This window comes from Centroberyx affinis, unplaced genomic scaffold, assembly GCF_046629955.1.
Source record: "Centroberyx affinis isolate AG114_WGS23_722 - 3 ecotype Tasmania unplaced genomic scaffold, CSIRO-AGI_Caff_v1 ptg000077l_1, whole genome shotgun sequence".
NCBI classification, from domain to species: domain Eukaryota; kingdom Metazoa; phylum Chordata; class Actinopteri; order Beryciformes; family Berycidae; genus Centroberyx; species Centroberyx affinis.
In genome coordinates this window covers 124,442-142,544 of record NW_027278786.1, presented here as the reverse complement: position 1 = coordinate 142,544, position 18,103 = coordinate 124,442, and the positions used below count along the sequence as shown (strand labels likewise).

Genomic DNA, 18,103 nt, shown 5'->3' with positions numbered 1-18,103 from the left:
GTATGTTCACACGAAATGCCTATCAGATGTGTTGAGTTTAATCTTGTTAAGGAATATATATAAAATACTCTATTCACAGCCTTTCTCTGCCAGTCTCCAGAAAGGTCAGCATCCCGCTTTTTGGAGCTCATTAGCAAGTGACAGTTTAAACCCGGTTTTCTATTTTCATCTCACTCTATGTTCAGAATAAGACTGCAGCAATCTCTGGGAGCAACATATACCGCAAACACCACTCTCTGACCTCTCTCTGAATTTTTACACATCAAGCTGGATACAGTCTGTGAAGTGCTACTGTAATTTATGTTTGATGCGAGGGCCTCTTCAGTGTCTGTCTTCATTTAGCTGCTGAGACAGCAAGAGAGAAAAGGTGATCGAGAAACAAATATTCTCTTCCATTGCCGTTGACACAATCCATATGTTTGGACAGCAGAAGCTTCTTACATCAGCACAGCAGTGTCACACTGGTATATAAAAGTAATGTCCCTTTGCTTGTGTTTTCATAAACAGCACAGCGCTGTGTACTGCTCACTGATTTGATTGCTGCTCTCTCACATTTCTCTGGCAGTAAATGAGCCGCCTGCCGCATCGTGTCGCAAAAATGTTCTTTTTGATTTTGTATCCGTATACCGTTCCAAAAAAGCATTCATATCCATCATTAATGAGATGGCAGATGTGGTATACGTTGTCAAAAGGACATTCAGGTTATAATTGCCTTGAGCTGAACATTTTTACTTTTTTGCACTCATTCTGCTATACGAATTAATGAGCAGTTCAATCACCAAAATCAGCTGTCCTCAGGGGCGTTAGTCATCGCTGATATTCAGATGATTTTTTTTCTGATTCTCCATTTACCTTTGTGTGTTTTTGAAAACCTGTTCTAAAATTTGTCCTTGTAATGCATCAGTTAAATGTTGCTTCAAAGATTTACACCATATAGCAAAAATATAGACTAAACAAAATTAACATGTCAAAAGCCTTGAAGTAGGTTGGGATCTACATCAATAAGGGCTGCACAATAAGAAAACATTGAAATTGCTATATTGTGCAAATTGCATTAAGATGCAGTTTCTTTTCTTAGAGGGAAAGGTGTTTAAGAACATCCTTGATTTTATTTAAACAGACCAACCCCCCCCCCAAATTTTGTGTCTTCCTTTTTTAATGTCTGAGCACCTGTGGTCTTTGGGAAACAAAGCTGTTTATACAATTAATCCCCCATGATATTAGCTCATCGGGCCCATCATTCACTGAAAATAGAAAGAGATGGTGGAGGTGCCAGGGAGACACACGGGCCTTCATCTTGTTCTGGTTCAAGGGCTTGTTGATCCTCACAAGACTCCAAGGCCGTTGTTTTGATGATCTCTTCCTCCCGGGCTCAGATCAAACCTGACAAGCTGTATTGGTGAGGAAATGCTGCGGGCGAGGGAGAGCTGCCCTCTCCAACCCTGTCTGTCCAATTAGTCCATTTCAATAAACCTCACAGAGACTACTGGAAAAAACAATATTGTTTAAGTGCTACATTGCACTGACTTATTGGTGACCATCTGTGGCAGCTTGACTGGCCTAATATCAAAAGAATAAAACAGTGGCTGCAAATTATTATGCAGTATTCCCCCGGGTGAGCACTAGACAAACTAAGCTACTTGAGAAAGATTTAGAAAACTGTCATCATCTCCTGTCATTTTCATGTGATAGATTTTGGCTAATTTGACTCAAAAGCAAGGCTACTGTATATATTTTAGTAAAATATCTAGGTCATACTGCATGATTGCTATAATACCGGCCAACCAGAGCACTAAATATGGAAATATATTGGACAATTTTGCAGCAAGATTAGCAAATTAAGTACAGCGCAAAAAATCTATACACCAATTACAGTTTCATCCATTCTGATTCAGAGTCAATCCTGTGAATCCTGATAATAATACTTGTCAATTGTAACCCCTGATATGTTACTGAGCCCACACACACAGCCCGGCTCTCACTGAGGTGCTAATAAACAGCTTCAGGGTGATCAACACTCTGACTGGTGATCAACACACTGAATTCCTCCAGGCTCTCGGAGAGCTGCTGTTTAGCTGAGAAATTAAGGGGCAAGTGGAAAGAAATTGAATGAGAAACTTCCCTAGGGGGATGAATAAAGTATCACGTTATTTATTATGAAATCATTAATATTGTAATACTATTGACTAATGCAGTGTACTCCACAGGTGCTGGCTGCTGGCCTGAAAGCCAATAATGATCATTTCTGTTTTTAATGCGGGCAATTCCCCTTAATCTGATAGTTATATTGATTTTAGGAGCCTGGTAGTCGCACATCACACAGACTTATCTCCACACTTCAGTTCACTTTGTTTTGGCGCCGTTTCAGGAGGAGGACAGCTTTGCATCTCAACCAGTCCAACAGAGCCTCCCATTGTGAACACAAAAATGAAACTTTTAGATTTTATGGTACACGCTGCTCGCATTTGTTTGTAACTTGATGATACCCACCATTTCAATTCAGCTCTACACACTGTGCTGAAATAAATATAACATTACAAATAGCACCTGAGAGGTAGGAAACATGTACAGAATTGGATATGTGCATTACTGGTTGTCCACCTTATCAAAAACTCCTGCTGGAGGCACCATATCCAAAAAAAGTGACAATTTGCTATGATGGTAGTGGATTTCTGACACAGCAAGAAACAACTACCACCTGCTGTCATCCAGGTTCAGGTTAAGATGGTGCTTTCCAACTACTACACTTTTATTCAAAATGGGTATTTCATTATGTGGTCCTTCCATGGCAATTGTTTTCATTTGCAAAAAGACACGCTTTGGTAGGAATGCTGGCCTGATAGAAGCGGTATAAAGGCACACAGCTTGGTTGTAACAAAGTTGACATCGTGACTTGAAACATCCACTACAGTTTGACTGATCGCTTGTCCTCGCTTGTCCTCAGACTGCAGGCTCGGATTGCCCATCGAATCCAGGAACTAGAAAGCCTGCCGGGCTCGCTGCCTCCTGACCTGAGGACCAAGGCCACAGTGGAGCTCAAGGCACTGCGTCTACTCAACTTTCAGAGACAGGTACACAGAAACCACTAAAATGTGACTGCTTCCTCTTTGCTTTTATCTGAAGCTCTTATCCAGGCCGACTTGTAGTTAAGTGAGCAGGGGCTGAGTGCTTTGCTCAAGGACACATGTTCATCTTCATGTTCTCATGCTCCTTATATCCACACAGCAGTTGCTAGTCTTCTACCCATGGATATCCTCTTTAATATTTTAGCACAGTATTTTAGCACAAAGGGCTCAAGCGACAAAAGGGTTGTGACAGGACAGTGATCGACATTGGTTCTTTTTTACAGTCAGTTGATTTAAACAGTTGAGTTAGCTAGTCAGTCTCTCCAGTTTCATCTGTGTTCGATAAGTATTATAAACTAACATATACAGTAGTTATCTAATGTCAGTCTGGTCCCATACTCCTTATATCCAGTGACTATGACGCTTGTGGCCTATCAGCATCTCCAGAGTCTTCATGTCTTCCTTTGACATTCTCCAGCAAGCCCTAAATGCTGACTCTTTCACCTTGATGCATCTCTTTGTTGTGTAATGTATGTGCAATACACATAAATTGACTCACTCCAGGTCCTGAGGTAGTGTATAAAATTCCTCCCGCTGCCTTTCATCATAGGGTGGGAGATGGGGAGGGAGGGGCTGAATCTTCACAGCGGCCGCAATTGCAGCATGTTCTTGTTGGAAGACTGGTGTGCAGCTGACAATAACCAATTTATGACCAAGGCACTGATATGTAGATCATTTTGATGCACTTAGGGCTGCGTGATATTGACAAAATCAAATATCACAACACTTTAGACAGAATACCTTGATATCGATAATGTGACATGAATTGGGGATGAGTGTTTGTGCTTTTATAAGATATTTACACACAAGAAAATTTTGAAAATTAGGAAGGATCATTCGTAATCAGTAATGTGTAATCAGTAATAAGTAATGTGGATATGATGAGCAGGTAAAGGCAATCATTGTTCATTTTACTCAGCCAGGACATGCTGATAAGTTCAAGTAAAGTATCACGTTACTGTAACGCAGCCTTTAAGACCAGGAAGAGGTAACATTTCAATTATTTCACAATATTACGATAGCCAAAATCCCAGACATCGATATTATATCTCTTCTGGGCTCAAAGGCTAGACTCATATTTTTATCATAGTCCAGAGTGCTTCCTGAACCGAGCCATGTAAACATTTAATGATGTTCAAACTGATGTCTCGCTTGCTTAACACTTGTTTTCATTATTTGTTGATTATTAAATATTTATTGTTCCAGGCCTATTATTTCGATGTTATTGTTCCAGCGTGGCATGCTCCCCCACCCTAAATCCCTATGTATGCATATTTAATACCTACAAATTGAAGTCGATGTTGAATCTGGGCGTACCTCCAGCTGCGGCAGGACGTGGTGGCGTGCATGAGGCGAGACACCACCCTGGAGACCACGCTCAACCCCAAGGCCTACAAACGCAGCAAGCGGCAGACGCTGAGAGAGGCGCGCATGACGGAGAAGCTGGAGAAGCAGCAGAAGATTGAGCAGGAGAAGAAACGCAGACAGAAACACCAGGTGATTCCCCCCTACAGGGTGTAATAATACGCTGAGGTGGGGATTCTCAGGGGCGGTTTTGGGCTTCCTAAAGCTAGGAGCCCTGGAACACAAATGATCCACTGTAGTTTTAGCATGGAAATGGTCCAAAGAGGGTTTGTCAGCACTTTGTATTTAATAGCAACACTGTGTTTTCCAACATACTGTGCTGTAAAGTCACTTGAAAGCACTGAAAACTAGTGTTGTCAAGATAACTGAAATTTTGATTCCGCGATACAGCTGCATATGATTCATTTCAATACTGAATGTCATAAACGTTCAATACTTTTACCAGATATGTTTTACAAGCTGAGATTGGAATAGCTAAAAGAGGCAGAAGAAGAAGAAGAATTGGAATAGACAACAGCAGTCTGGCTCTTGACAGTGGGCTGCCGAGAGTGAAAAATCAGAGCAAAATTTGACATAGTCAAACAGCTGAAAACATGGCAGCAGTGTCAGACAGTCCACCACATGTTGAAGTGAATCCCAGTCGGCCCTCAACTGGCTGACTGACTGGTGCGAGGAGCAAAATATTTTGCTTACTAAGCCGACGAAGATGGACACCCAACTGACATGTAAACCCCTGTGCAAAAGTTTCTACAAAGCTGTCAGTGAAGTGTGGTAATGCATTGCTTGATGATTTTTCTTGTTTGAATTTTTAGATATTAAACTTAGTATTGGTATCAACGTCAAAATTCGGGTATTGTAACAACACTACTGTCAACATTATGAATGCGCAGACTTGTACTGTGATAGAAGAAGAGGCAAACAACTGTAGATGATGTGGATCGTTCTCCAACTGTGTGTATCACTTGTTTTTCAGGATTACCTGAACAGTATCCTTCAGCACGCTAAGGACTTCAAAGAATACCACAGGTCCATTTCAGGCAAAATGCAGAAACTCACCAAAGCCATTGCCACCTGGCACACCAACACCGAGCGGGAGCAGAAGAAGGAGACGGAGAGGATTGAGAAGGAGAGGATGAGGAGACTTATGGTAAGAGCCTGAAATCAAGATATGTTGTATCAACACTTTGGGAAATAAGTTCCTCAGAAGGGTACACCTGAAGTGTTCTGTGATCTTTGTTTCCTAAAGCTGAAAACCATTATCAGCAGAAATTCATTTGAAACTTTTGACTTTTCATTTTTATTGAGTTAATTTATAACTCCTGGATTTCACAACTGACATCAAACTTTGTCACTGGCTTTATTGACCATGTAAAGATACACACCTAGCAGTTCCTGTCACATTTACGATGCCTACATCAAACCTTGATGTGACTTACGCCATGGGAATATCACTGTGTTACAAACATACAAGCACTGGTACAAGCTGCTTAATAAATGGGGACAAGTTGCTTTCCCAGTGGTGCACTGTTTTAAAGCTGAAAGTATAAACTAACTGGCTTTAAACTGACTGGAAAGAATAATATTTCTTAAGCCCAGGGTAATATTTTTCACGTAACAAACCTCTTAGCCATGTAATTGGTTTTCACTCGAGTATCATCAGTATTTATCAAGAAACGTTTGTCTCCTTGCACCATTAACCTCCTGCCACCATCGCTCACCCAGGCTGAAGATGAGGAAGGCTACCGCAAGCTGATTGACCAGAAGAAAGACAAGCGCCTGGCCTACCTGCTGCAGCAGACGGATGAGTATGTGGCCAACCTCACCAACCTGGTGTACGAACACAAAGCCGCCCAGGCTGCCAAGGAGAAGAAGAGGAAGAAGAAGAAGAAGAAGGTAGGGAGAGAAAAGTTCAGATTATTCACAGGATATTGTTTTGTGCTTAGCTCCAGTTTCCATTTGGGTGGATTTTGGATTAACTTTTTGTTCTGATGGTATCTGGAAAGCATTTGCTCAAAGGTTTGACGGTATATTGGGGTTACTGCACAATGGAAGTTACTGCTATTCTTAAATTGAGTCCACCGAACTGTAAAAATCTGAAAATAAAGGTGATGCTCTAGTCAAGTTTTGGTTTTAGAATAATATGACTAATTCAAAGTAAAACATATCAAAATACAGGTAACCACAATATAATGTCCCACCACAGGGAAAGATGCTAGTGGTCCTGCAATGGTGCTGGGTGCATGTCCTGACACAGAATTAAAGGAACAGGCTCCATATATTGGTCCTACAACCCTTTCTAAGAGTGCAGGCTAAAGTTAAATCACGACTTAACCTAATCCTCCTTGGTAATCACCTTTATTTCATGATGATTCATTATTTTGTTTATTTCAAGTGTCTTCCAGAATGACATTGCTGTTGTCAACAAGGCACACATGGCCACCTAATGGTTTAAAGTGATGCTGAACTTTGGTAGTACCTTGGGTTGTGTAGCTTGCTGGTCATGATATAACCCCAAAATCGGCGAGTCACTGTTATCTGTTGCTCTGGTAGAGGAGATTGGAGAATTGTCTTTTTTTTCTGAAAATCACACTTCTAGCACATAAACAAATGCGAACAAAGGAGATTCTGACAATATATTGTGTCACACCAAAATACAGTCAGAGGAAACGTATGCAGATGGAACAAAGAAAATAATACGTTTACCAATAATTGTAAATAGGTGGAAAAAAAGTGAGTCTTGGTTTGAAACTCCAGGCTTAAAGAGTATGACACTGATGTTAGCTGTTTGCTCAGGCCCTTTTAATAACTAGATAGCATCTCAATTGAGCATTTATGGATAATACACTTTATTCATTAACATAGCTCTTTAAAACAACTGTTACAAAGTGTTCTCCAAAATAGTTCAGATAAATAAATACAACGAGTACATTGAACAGAAGACAAGAGTAGATTAAAAATGAAACCAGGCAATAAGATAAGATGAGATAAAGTTTAATAACATTTAATAAAATTTAATAAAACTTAGTAATAAGAATATGAGGTGACAGACAGGGTTACAAACCAGGATAAAAAGTAAGAGATAAAAGACAAATAAAACCAGACAAAAATAAAGATCAAATAAAATAAAATATAAGGAAACAAAGAATTACGAACAGGGATAAAAAATGGGACATAAAAGAACATTATAAGAATGCTTTTCCTGTACAAGTGTGCCCTGAGAAGTGATTTAAAAGATGCCACTGACCTGGCGAGCCCGATTCTGAAACGGCCTCTTAGGAAATCATTTCAAAGCCAGTCTCAAACACAGATCATTCATAATCCCGTTATTTGCAATAGCCAGTGGCCTTGCCCTTTAGCAGATGAGAGGAGCAAAGCAAAACCACGGGATTAAAATCAACCTGCACCATCACAGAGCCTCTAACACTGACAGATGACTTCATGCTGGTGTTGCCCTTATGCTGGCCATACCATGCACAATATACAATAGTAATAACATTACCTGTGAAATGATATACGATGTCTGATAAATTGGTTTGTATGTTTGTCTAGAAGATGGATGGGGATGGTGAAGGAACCAGCGCCATTGGACCTGATGGAGAAGTAAGTCATTGGCTGTGCAGCTGTTGTGCAACAGGACACACACTCTACACACTCTCTGGTGTTATAGTTTCCTTTTTGTTGTTGGCCTTTATTCCATTTTGGTAATTTAACAATGTTTACCTCTGTTGTGTTATTGTCTGAGAGGGCTGTTTAAAGGGTAATTCCATTTTCACTTTCCACCTCGTGACATTCAGATGGATCTTTGGCCCCAGACGACTGGGGGAAACACGAATACATGGTTTGGTTTTCGAATAATAACCATACAAACATCAGCGATATTATCCAGCCTCCATAAAGGCCAACATTTTTACATTTGTAGTTTTAAATTTTGGCTAAAATAATGTGTTGTGTTGTGTTTGTTGATAAAAGTAAAATATAAAAATGTGTTTGTAATTTGAAGGATACTTAACTAACCTGTGAAACATGTTGTAGCGACCTTTACAACACCTATTCAGTTGGCATTAGCGCTGCCCACATTTTTCTGATGTTTGTGGTGCGGCTGCCAGAGAACCAAACCTGCATTTCTGCGTGTCACATCAGCCTTCAACTGCACTCAGGCAGAAATAACAAAAAATCATCTGAACATCAGATCAAACAAACAGTAATTACTCTTTCAGAGCTGGACCTTGTCCTAGGTGACCAAGTCAAAACTCTCGTAAATAATGCAGCAAAAACAAGTGGAAAGCTGCAGTGTTTGTTTGTTCACCTTCACAGTTTCCCAGTTCCTTTTAACTGCGTTCTCCACCTCTGCCTGCTGTCAGAAATTGATAAGCTAAGGCCTTGATCGCCCATTTTGTCTGGCGCACTTGTTCATGTCCCAGTGGCTCTTTATCTGTAAAGGTGGCCCTGAAAGTCCCGACTGTTGTATAAGTGAGGTGATAAATAGTTTTAGAATTGGGTTTGTTTCTCCCTCTGGTATTTACTAGTATCTTATGAATGGTTGAATGAGATAACTTGAGAGAAGTGCATACATTCATCTGAATTATAATACAGCCAGGAATATTATTCTGTCTTTCAGATAATTTTACAGTTTAGTTTTGCTTTCAAGCTGGTGCCAGTTTCTGGTAAGGACATGAATGCATATTGACTTTCCCTTGCGGGCTGTGTGTACACATTTATGCCTTTTCATAGTACGTATTGTGAATTCTTGTGCTATCGGAAAAACTAATTTCCTGCTTGGAAATTTCACATGAACGCCCTCCAAAGTCGGGTGATTAAGTTGGAAAGTCAACAGTAAGAAAACAAATTTGTTATTACAAGTTTGTTGTTGAATGAAGTTCGTCAAATTAGCTTGTTTAGAAGACCCATGTTTGTTTATTGTATGTCTTCCAGGCTTGGTTCTCTGACAAATTAGCACATGAACGCAACTGTTTAGCAGCCGACTTGGAAGTCCTGGATGTCGGACGTTCCCACCAGCACATGAACGCATGAGTAGTCATGATCATGCCAAAAAATCAGTAGCCAATGAATGCTAATGAAATCATCCCAAGTTCACAGTTGAGATCATACCATCAGAATTGCAAGATGAACCTATTACATGAGGTTTACTGCACTTAAAATGCATGTATCTGACTCTTGATGTTACAAAAAAGAGTCAATATGCAATCTAGGCACTTTAGTCGTACACTGATGGACACATGCTTTTCCTTATGGTTTCTTTGTCCTGCAGCCCATGGATGAGAGCAGCCAAATGAGTGAGCTGCCAGTCAAGGTCATTCAGACGGAGACTGGGAAAGTCTTGCAGGGAACGGAGGCTCCCAAATCCAGCCAGCTGGAGGCCTGGCTAGAGATGAATCCTGGGTAAGAAAGTCCATTAATGCGTTGTACTGTCGTCAGCCTCTCACATTCTAGATGTCTTTGAAAAACAGGTGTGTTATTTTGTGCTGTTCATTGCTAAGTATCACATTTATTTATACACTTAAAGCTGTGAGTTCCTTGTGTTTTTGATTTTGATGACATCTTTGTTGCTAAGCGCTCATTGCTGTGGTGTTTCTGCACTGCACTTCCCAGAGATCACCTGTCAATCAAACAGTGTGGGTGGGACTGTGGCGTCTTTTTCCTTGGATTTTCTGTTGATGAAGTTTGAGTTTTCTTTGTCTGTTCAGCCATGGTGGCTATCACTGCCCATGCTAACTACTAGGGCTGGGCGATATGGACCAAAAATCATATCTTGGTATTTTTAGGCTGAATGGCGATACACGATATATATCTCGGTATTTTCTACGAAGTAGGCTAAATGTTCAGTTGTAAGTCAAAGCCACATGTGAGATGTCACAAGCACTTTTATTAAAACAAGACTGTGATCAAAATAAAATGCAAAGACAGGGTTTCCTTCCCTGTTTTAGAACAGTCTGCTAAGTTCAGAAAAGTACATCACTTTACTGTAATGCAGCCTCTAAAACCAGGAAAAGACAATACTTATGCCATATCACGATATTACGATATCCAAAATCTAAGACGATATCTAGTCTCATATCACGATATCGATATAATATCGATATATTGCTCAGCCCTACTAACTACCCAGTTCTTCTATTTATTCCTAACAAACCGGACATGTAAAACACATCACTTAACTGTGCGCTAGAGGATTTTTCCCAGGAAAGAGCTACCAGACACCGGGAGTTTAGATCAGCAAATGTAAAAGCTTTCATGAACTCTGTGTAGATTGAATCACTATTGCTTTATAAAATTGGTGGTGGAAAGCGAAACATACATTCTTTCGATGAAAATGTTGTGGATTATTACTTTAAAAGTCTATGTTGGCAACATAGTCTATGTCTTCCTCTATTACCTTGTTAATACCAGCCGAAATGAGCTGAAATACTACTGAAATACTACTTCATCCTCACATAGAGATATGGATGTCTTCTGCACAGCAACTTTCCAGTGTTGTTTTCTTCAGTGACGGTTATTTTGAGTTGACAGCTGTTGATTGAGTTGTTTGTTCACTCATAGAGCTGATGTGGCTTTGGGGTCAAATATTCCAAACTAACAACATGATAATGAAAGAGTAAAATTAACTCTGATGGCGGGGGCGTATATAAAACTGCCCAAGTGCCAAAGTGTTGAGTTAAATGAAGGCGGATGATTTTTGCTGTGTGACAAGCTGAAAAAGAAATGTTATAATTATACATTGTCGTTTTCTTGTTTTCCTCTTACTGACGGCTCTTCCTTTGAAACGCAGGTATGAAGTCGCCCCGAGGTCGGACAGCGAGGAGAGCAGCTCGGAGTTTGAGGAAGAGGTCGGTGTCTTTCTCATTAACGAACTCCCACACACTGGGGGATTTTAGATCAGCCCACTCCTGCTATTTTTCAAATGAAGCAAATGTCAAATTCAGGATTTAGTGTGCTGTATATCAGAGACTGAGTCAGGTCCAAGCCAACACACACAAGCTTCAAGTTTATTTATTTATGTAGCCCTTTATCACATGCATGTCTCAAAGGACACACACACACACACACACACACGCTCAGACACACACATGCCAAAATCCACCAGGGGGCTGTAGCTGCATGCGCTCTCTCAGGATGCCGTTTCCATTATTTATTATTATGTCTATCAGAGCCACTTCTGTGATCTTCCTGTCATGTTCCTCTAAGTATGCGCTCGGTCATCATGTGTCATCAACTCCTGCCTTTTAAGGAGGAAGAGGAAGCCGTCTCCAAGGCCGAAACAGAGGAGAAGAAGATAGTCGATCCCAGTGGAGACGAAGGGAATGTGACGGAAGACAAGCACATCATCGAGTACTGTGTTGCTTCCCAGTATACCAGAGTCTCAGTTTACTTGGCAGGGCACATGTTTTGTTTTTTTGTGCAGGACTGGCATCAGGGTTGAGGCTTTTAATAGGCAGTGTACAAATCTTTGAACATTTGCAGGTAGTATTGTTTATCAGTCACTGTAGATACATTATGAGACAACTATACTCAACTATAGATATTACTGACTCTTGCACTTAACAATATAGAAGTGTGTAGAGTGTCTACCCGGCTGTGAGTCTTTGATAAGGTGGTGGAGAACCAGTCAAATCCACAGTGAAAAAGATCTGCCACACACTTAGATCCATGCAGTTTATGTTTATTAGGCCAAGCTTTTGGTCTTCATCTCCCTTGTATCCCCTGATGAAGGTCTTGTAGACTGGAAGCTTGGCCTAATAAATGCAAATTGCATAGATCTAATTGTGCAGAAGACCCTTTTCATTATATGTAGTGCATTCATGTAGAAACAGAGGCAGTAAGTGGTTTGCACTACATATACAGGAGAGCAGAAATGAGAACAGAATAAAAACATGAAGGGCATGAAAACAAAAAAGCAAAAAAGTGAAAGATGAAACAGATTAAATAAATCACGATAGGAGCAGTCAAGGAAAAGCAAGTTTTTTGAAGTGTTTCTTTTTAAAGTGAATTAAAAGGACTGTCAATGATTTTGCTAGCTGGAACCTCAAGCAGCTCAGCCTGCGCTCCAGCTGTGCAACCGGCGCCAGACCCAGCTAAGCCTCCAAACTGATCATTAAAATCAATTCTAAAGAGAGCAGCCGAGTCGGAGCAGGGAGACTGAACTGCTTTTCTCTCTTGCTTCTCACACACACACACACACACACACACACACACACACACACACACACACACAAACACACGCAGGTCGGCCAAGCAGGATGTGGATGATGAGTACAGCGTTCCTACTGGAGAGACCAGCTCCCAGTCTTATTACGGCGTGGCCCATGCTGTCATCGAGAGGGTGGAGAAGCAGTCCTCGCTGCTGGTCAACGGCATGCTCAAACATTACCAGGTACACACACACAAGCACTGGCACTCCCTCTTCTCATTTCTTAAAGGCTCTATGTGTATTATTTCTGCTTTATTGAAGCATAATAAAAAAACCAGCCACGGAGCACGCTGCGGATGTTTCTGCATTCAAAAACGCAGGAGTGGGCCAAGGCTGATGTTTTTGTTGTTGTTTGAAGGCCCTCCCGCCACGCCAAGGTCCGTTCACAAATCTGGCAATTTGTATTTGCCATACTTATCGGCAGAAAACACACCTCGGAGAATATAATTTGAGACTTTATTAGTAATCGGTTGGGTGTTCTGGTAAATTCAGCCTGTATATAATCCTCCAAACAGCTTGAATTTTAACGGACCGGCCTGTTTATGCGTTGGGGAAGTGGAGTCACTGGAGTCAATCATGACAAGGGTCCATCGAACAAAAAAAACAAACTAGCTAACTCGGTAAAACATGATAGAATGATGTTCATTGTTGATTCTGAAACAGTCCAACCTGCCCACCATGCTGAGAGTACAGAAGGTAGAGTGTTGTTGTCATGACAACGCTGAACAATAGAGGCCAGCATTGCACGAGAAATTACCCTTAGAAAAGACCATTTAACACACTTTTATAGACTTTCTTTTAGGTAATTCCTTTGTTTTTTGAGGTAGGAACTGAAGAATCCGCACGTCGCTGAATATTAGGAAAGAGTCCTTCTCACAGAAGCGTAGAAAACAATGTGTTCTCTTTCATTTTTTGTTACAGGTCCTTTTGTTACAGAGTAGTATATCATGCAGAAGTGCTATACAAACTTGTGTCAAACATTTCATCACATCTTCCTCAGTCACGCAACATTACCGGTAAGGTAAGGTTAGGGATGGGACGATAAATCAAAATTCAATATATCGCAATACAAAAATGTGACAATACGTATCGTGGAGCAGAAGAATGAATCGCGATATTGGCTCCATTTTATTCTGCTGTAGAAATAATTGTAGTAACAAATGAGACAGCTTGACCATCACAATTTCCCAAGCTGAAATTATTTTATTTACAATTTGTAATGATATTTTTTAAATTGTTGCTTACCTTCTAGCAAGCCAATGCCATTTCTAGAAAGATTTGTGTCTCAGAAATAAACAGAATTCTCCACAGTCAGACTTTGGTGTCATGAACTTTTATTTATTACATCGTATTGTGCTTGTATTGAATCTTAAACCCCATATTGTGTATCGAATCGTATCATGAGATAATCATATTATCTTATCCCTAATACACACTGATTTAAGAGCAACCAAACAAAGCTGTTGATAGGCAGCAGAGCCTCTCAGTCAGGCTTTAAAAGCTGTCAGTTAGAATACAGCTGTCCAAATTTTGACAGCTCTTGCAACCTTACAACCTCATCGTTTTCTTATGTGACGCTTTAATGCTGTCTGTGCACTGTAGTGAGTGGAGATGGCAGTGAGAGATTGTATATTCCAAGAGACAAGGAACTGGCAATTGAATACTGCTAACAAATTGGTTTTTCTCCAAACAGGTTGCACTCCTAGCACTCCTCTGATTTATGGTGCACCATGCTCTAAATGAGATATGGTGGCAGCTCCCCGGGGAAATAGAGAAAGATTTCAGCTGCACAGTAATTGGATCAAGTGTCTGCGATGCCACCAGCAATATGTGCAACAAACCTTAATTGTCAACAATAATTTCCAGAAGCTGCGTGTTAACATGGGACAATTTTCAGCTCATTATTTCGTAATAATTTGCCCAACACCAGCCTTTTTCTCTGGCATTAGCACTCGTTGCAGACATTTAGTTAACTAACAAGTTACCCTCAATTGCAGTCGGTAATTGGCCGCATGTCCCCTTCTCTGCCTCCAGTGTCCTGCGTTCCTCCTGCCCTTTCCTATCTCTCCATGCTGTCTTTTACTGATTGTTATCCCCAAGGCCCAGGGCAGAGGGCAAGATACACAGTCAGCCGGTTGGTGACACACGTTTGATATTTTGGCATCGCGCTCTTTTCACTTAGGATGTGAAATGTCACAATGACAATGAGATCAAAGTGCAGATTTTTTGGAAGCTCTGAAAAGCGTGAACTCAGTTCTTCACACCATCTGAAGGCATCGCTGTCCTATGCTGTTCAAAGGCTTTTTACCTCATATGTGAATCAGACATGGAACAAGAAAACAATTGTATTGCCACAGACTGAAGGTTCAAATTATTACAGCTAGTGTTGCATAGAAGTACAATTTGCATTTGAATCTCCACCCTTTTTGTTTCCCCTCAAAGATTTGTTTTTTGGCATTTTTTGCCTGCATTTGCCAGTCTCTCAAATTAGAGAGAAACAGGAATGATGGGGGGGGGGGGGGTGTTGACATGCAACCAATGTCCTGGGCCTGATTCAAACCCAGGATGTTGCAGTTTCACAGTATGCACGTTAGCCAACTGAGCCACCAGGAGGCCCTGGATCTCCGCCTTTTTGATGGAGAGACTGTCATGCCTCTCCCCTGAAATTAAGTAAGCTTTTGCCACCTACAACGTTTTGTCCCTTCCACATTCACAGCGGAAATGTCATTTTTTCCTCGAAGTGCGTCATCACTGCCCAAAGCAAATTCTCTGCCTTGATCTATTCGTGTTTGTCTTTATCTTTTATGCAAGGGCTGAAATGACTTACAGAAGTGTTGTTATGCCAAGAGCAGAAATGAGTGGAGAGAACGGGATTTTTTTTGCAAGCATTTACTTAGGTCTTCCTCTGTTTCTCCATGTTGTCTAGATCCAGGGCCTGGAGTGGATGGTGTCCTTGTACAACAACAACTTAAATGGCATCCTGGCTGATGAGATGGGCCTCGGCAAAACCATCCAAACCATCGCCCTCATCACCTACCTGATGGACCACAAGAGGCTCAACGGTCCCTATCTCATCATCGTTCCTCTCTCGTCAGTAGTCCTCAGCAGGCATCCATCATAGCTCTTATCGAATCATTTCATGACACACCCGAAAAAAATGTAGCAAGTGATTGATGCGCACATTACTTACAGCTGCTCTAGACAAGATTTTTATGTAAAAACACCCATCTTATCAGTTTAAATCAGAAAGTAGGGCTGCAGTAGAGAAGAGTGCCCCATCCCCTCTGATGGAGACAGTGTAGATTCACCCAATTTGCCCAAATGAAGTCCAGGTGTCAGTGTGTGGACAGTTCTCTGCCTACAGGGAGTGATGAATCAAAACTTTGGAGTGAAATCCAAACTGTCTCTTAAACAGCAGTGAGCAGCACTGCAGTCCAGAGAAAGCTGGACTCACCAACGTTAGATCTTTTCCTCTCTCGTCTCTTTGGTTTCCTTTGGTATAAAGCATCACAGACCGGCCGGGTTGGTAAACATGAGTGAGCTGTATGACGTTTACTCACGTCACCTTAAAGGATTTCTGGGTATTGAAATTCAAGCAGTTATCAAACCATTACCTCGCTGCCCTTTGAAGCAGACAATATGCGAAGTTGCATCTTTAACTAGAAGGGTACTCAGAGAGCGCAGACCTCCACCAAGGCCAATAGTCCAGTCTTCTATGATATGCAAATGTGCAAGCGCAACCAATATATGGATCCACTCCAAAATTGAATGGGTTCTTCCTTGGCCCATGCTACACCCTTCCACGAAGTTTCACGAAAATCGGGCCAGTAGTTTTTCCGTAATCATGCTGACAAACAGACAAACAAACAAACAAACGGCACTGAATACATAACCTCCTTGGCAGAGGTAATAATTCCCTCTAGGCTGAAAGACAATGCATAAACTGAAGCACACATTGAAATGTTCAAAACCATACATTTATTTCCAAGTGTTTAATTCCAAAACCTACATCTTCAAATTAAATGCAATAACAACCATCTGCTCTACCATCTACAGTGGTCGGCGTTTTAGAAGCGCCCCTCTGTGCATTTATCCTTTTTTTTTTTAAGACATAAAAAGAAAGTATACGGGAATCTCATCAAAAATCAATTTCATGAAACGTGCGATTCCCTGGTTGTTTTCGCACCTTAAATCCCATTAGTGCATTCTTCAAACAACTTCAAACAGACTGCTCCAGGGTTCAGTTGGCAGCAGCCTGAGACTGCCTCTCTCAGGTGAACCAGGGAGCGGCTGAATTCGTACGCACCTGAGTTTCAGCCTAACCCCAAAAGAACCGATGGAGGATTAACGCTCCAGGGTTCAGTTCAGTTCCTCCAAACAAGGCAGGTGAAAGCACCTTTAGCACTCATATATTGAGCGTTCGTAGATCTCAAATTCAATGAAAACGCATACCATGTTCTGAGTCCTAATTTTACATTTTCACCTAAGTAGTATTTCTTCTTAGTGATAATTTACATCTGCACGGCTTAAAGGATTAGAGATAATAATAGGCGTTTTTTTTTTGTTTTTTTTGCAACACCCATTTTTGCCTCATCACTGAAGGCTGCACTACTTTTTATAGACAAATGAGAGAACAGCAGGGGCTTATGTTTTAGCTCAGAGCCTCTGTGTTAGAAAGCTTTTTGATATGCACAATGAACCAGTGTGGAGGAAAGCCCTACATTTGTCCCCTTTTGCTCATAGTTGTGTGTTGGGTAATGAGGGTTAATGGGCGAAGAGATTGATCTGCCCGGGGAGCCTAGTTCCAAGCAAAGCCTCCTCTGAAAAGTCTCTCATTATTGGCTGCAGTCGAGATGCCGCTTTACAAGCTTTTGTGCTTCTGTGCTGCAAGGTTTTTTTTTGCCCACCAAATTATATCTGAATTTTGGTGATAAAGAAATTAGGGTGCAGCCTCAGCCTCTTCATTCATGATTCCTCGAGTAGAAATTTGAGGTTTCTCTGCTTGAAGTCTTGAAGTTTAGAGTGTATTTACTATAGTTTCGGTGAATTCTAGACGTGTCATCTCATACATGTAATCTCCTACGTATAAATGCATTGATTTCTTTTTTCCAGGACCTTGTCCAACTGGGTCTATGAGCTTGACAAGTGGTCGCCCTCTGTGGTCAAAATTGCCTACAAGGTAAGAAAGATCCTTTTCTTTTGCCTTTTTCATCTAAGACTTCATTGTGATGCCTCGTGGCTCCTTTACTTTGGACAGTTTTTAACTTTTCTTGTCTCTCCGTGTCTTATGAAAGGGCACCCCTGCCTTGCGGCGCGGCCTGGTGCCTCAGCTCCGCAGTGGGAAGTTCAATGTTTTGCTGACCACCTATGAATACATCATCAAGGACAAGCAGATACTGGCCAAGGT

The 18,103-nt window shown here is 41.1% G+C and overlaps 1 protein-coding gene across 2 annotated transcripts in view; it reads left to right on the top strand.

Moving 5' to 3' along the window:
- Window positions 1-18,103, top strand: part of LOC139645792 (probable global transcription activator SNF2L2) — a 69,520-nt gene that overhangs the window by 9,220 nt on the left and 42,197 nt on the right. The window contains exons 7-18 of one of the 2 annotated variants that reach the window (XM_071521639.1): window positions 2,945-3,071; window positions 4,449-4,622; window positions 5,464-5,637; window positions 6,213-6,383; window positions 8,043-8,090; window positions 9,760-9,890; window positions 11,278-11,335; window positions 11,737-11,837; window positions 12,732-12,879; window positions 15,623-15,786; window positions 17,809-17,875; window positions 17,991-18,101. In XM_071521639.1, coding sequence (XP_071377740.1) covers window positions 2,945-3,071; window positions 4,449-4,622; window positions 5,464-5,637; window positions 6,213-6,383; window positions 8,043-8,090; window positions 9,760-9,890; window positions 11,278-11,335; window positions 11,737-11,837; window positions 12,732-12,879; window positions 15,623-15,786; window positions 17,809-17,875; window positions 17,991-18,101 — 1,474 coding nt within the window. Of the gene's footprint in view, window positions 1-2,944; window positions 3,072-4,448; window positions 4,623-5,463; window positions 5,638-6,212; window positions 6,384-8,039; window positions 8,091-9,759; window positions 9,891-11,277; window positions 11,336-11,736; window positions 11,838-12,731; window positions 12,880-15,622; window positions 15,787-17,808; window positions 17,876-17,990; window positions 18,102-18,103 lie in introns of both variants that reach the window. The other variant, XM_071521631.1, reaches the window with a different exon arrangement.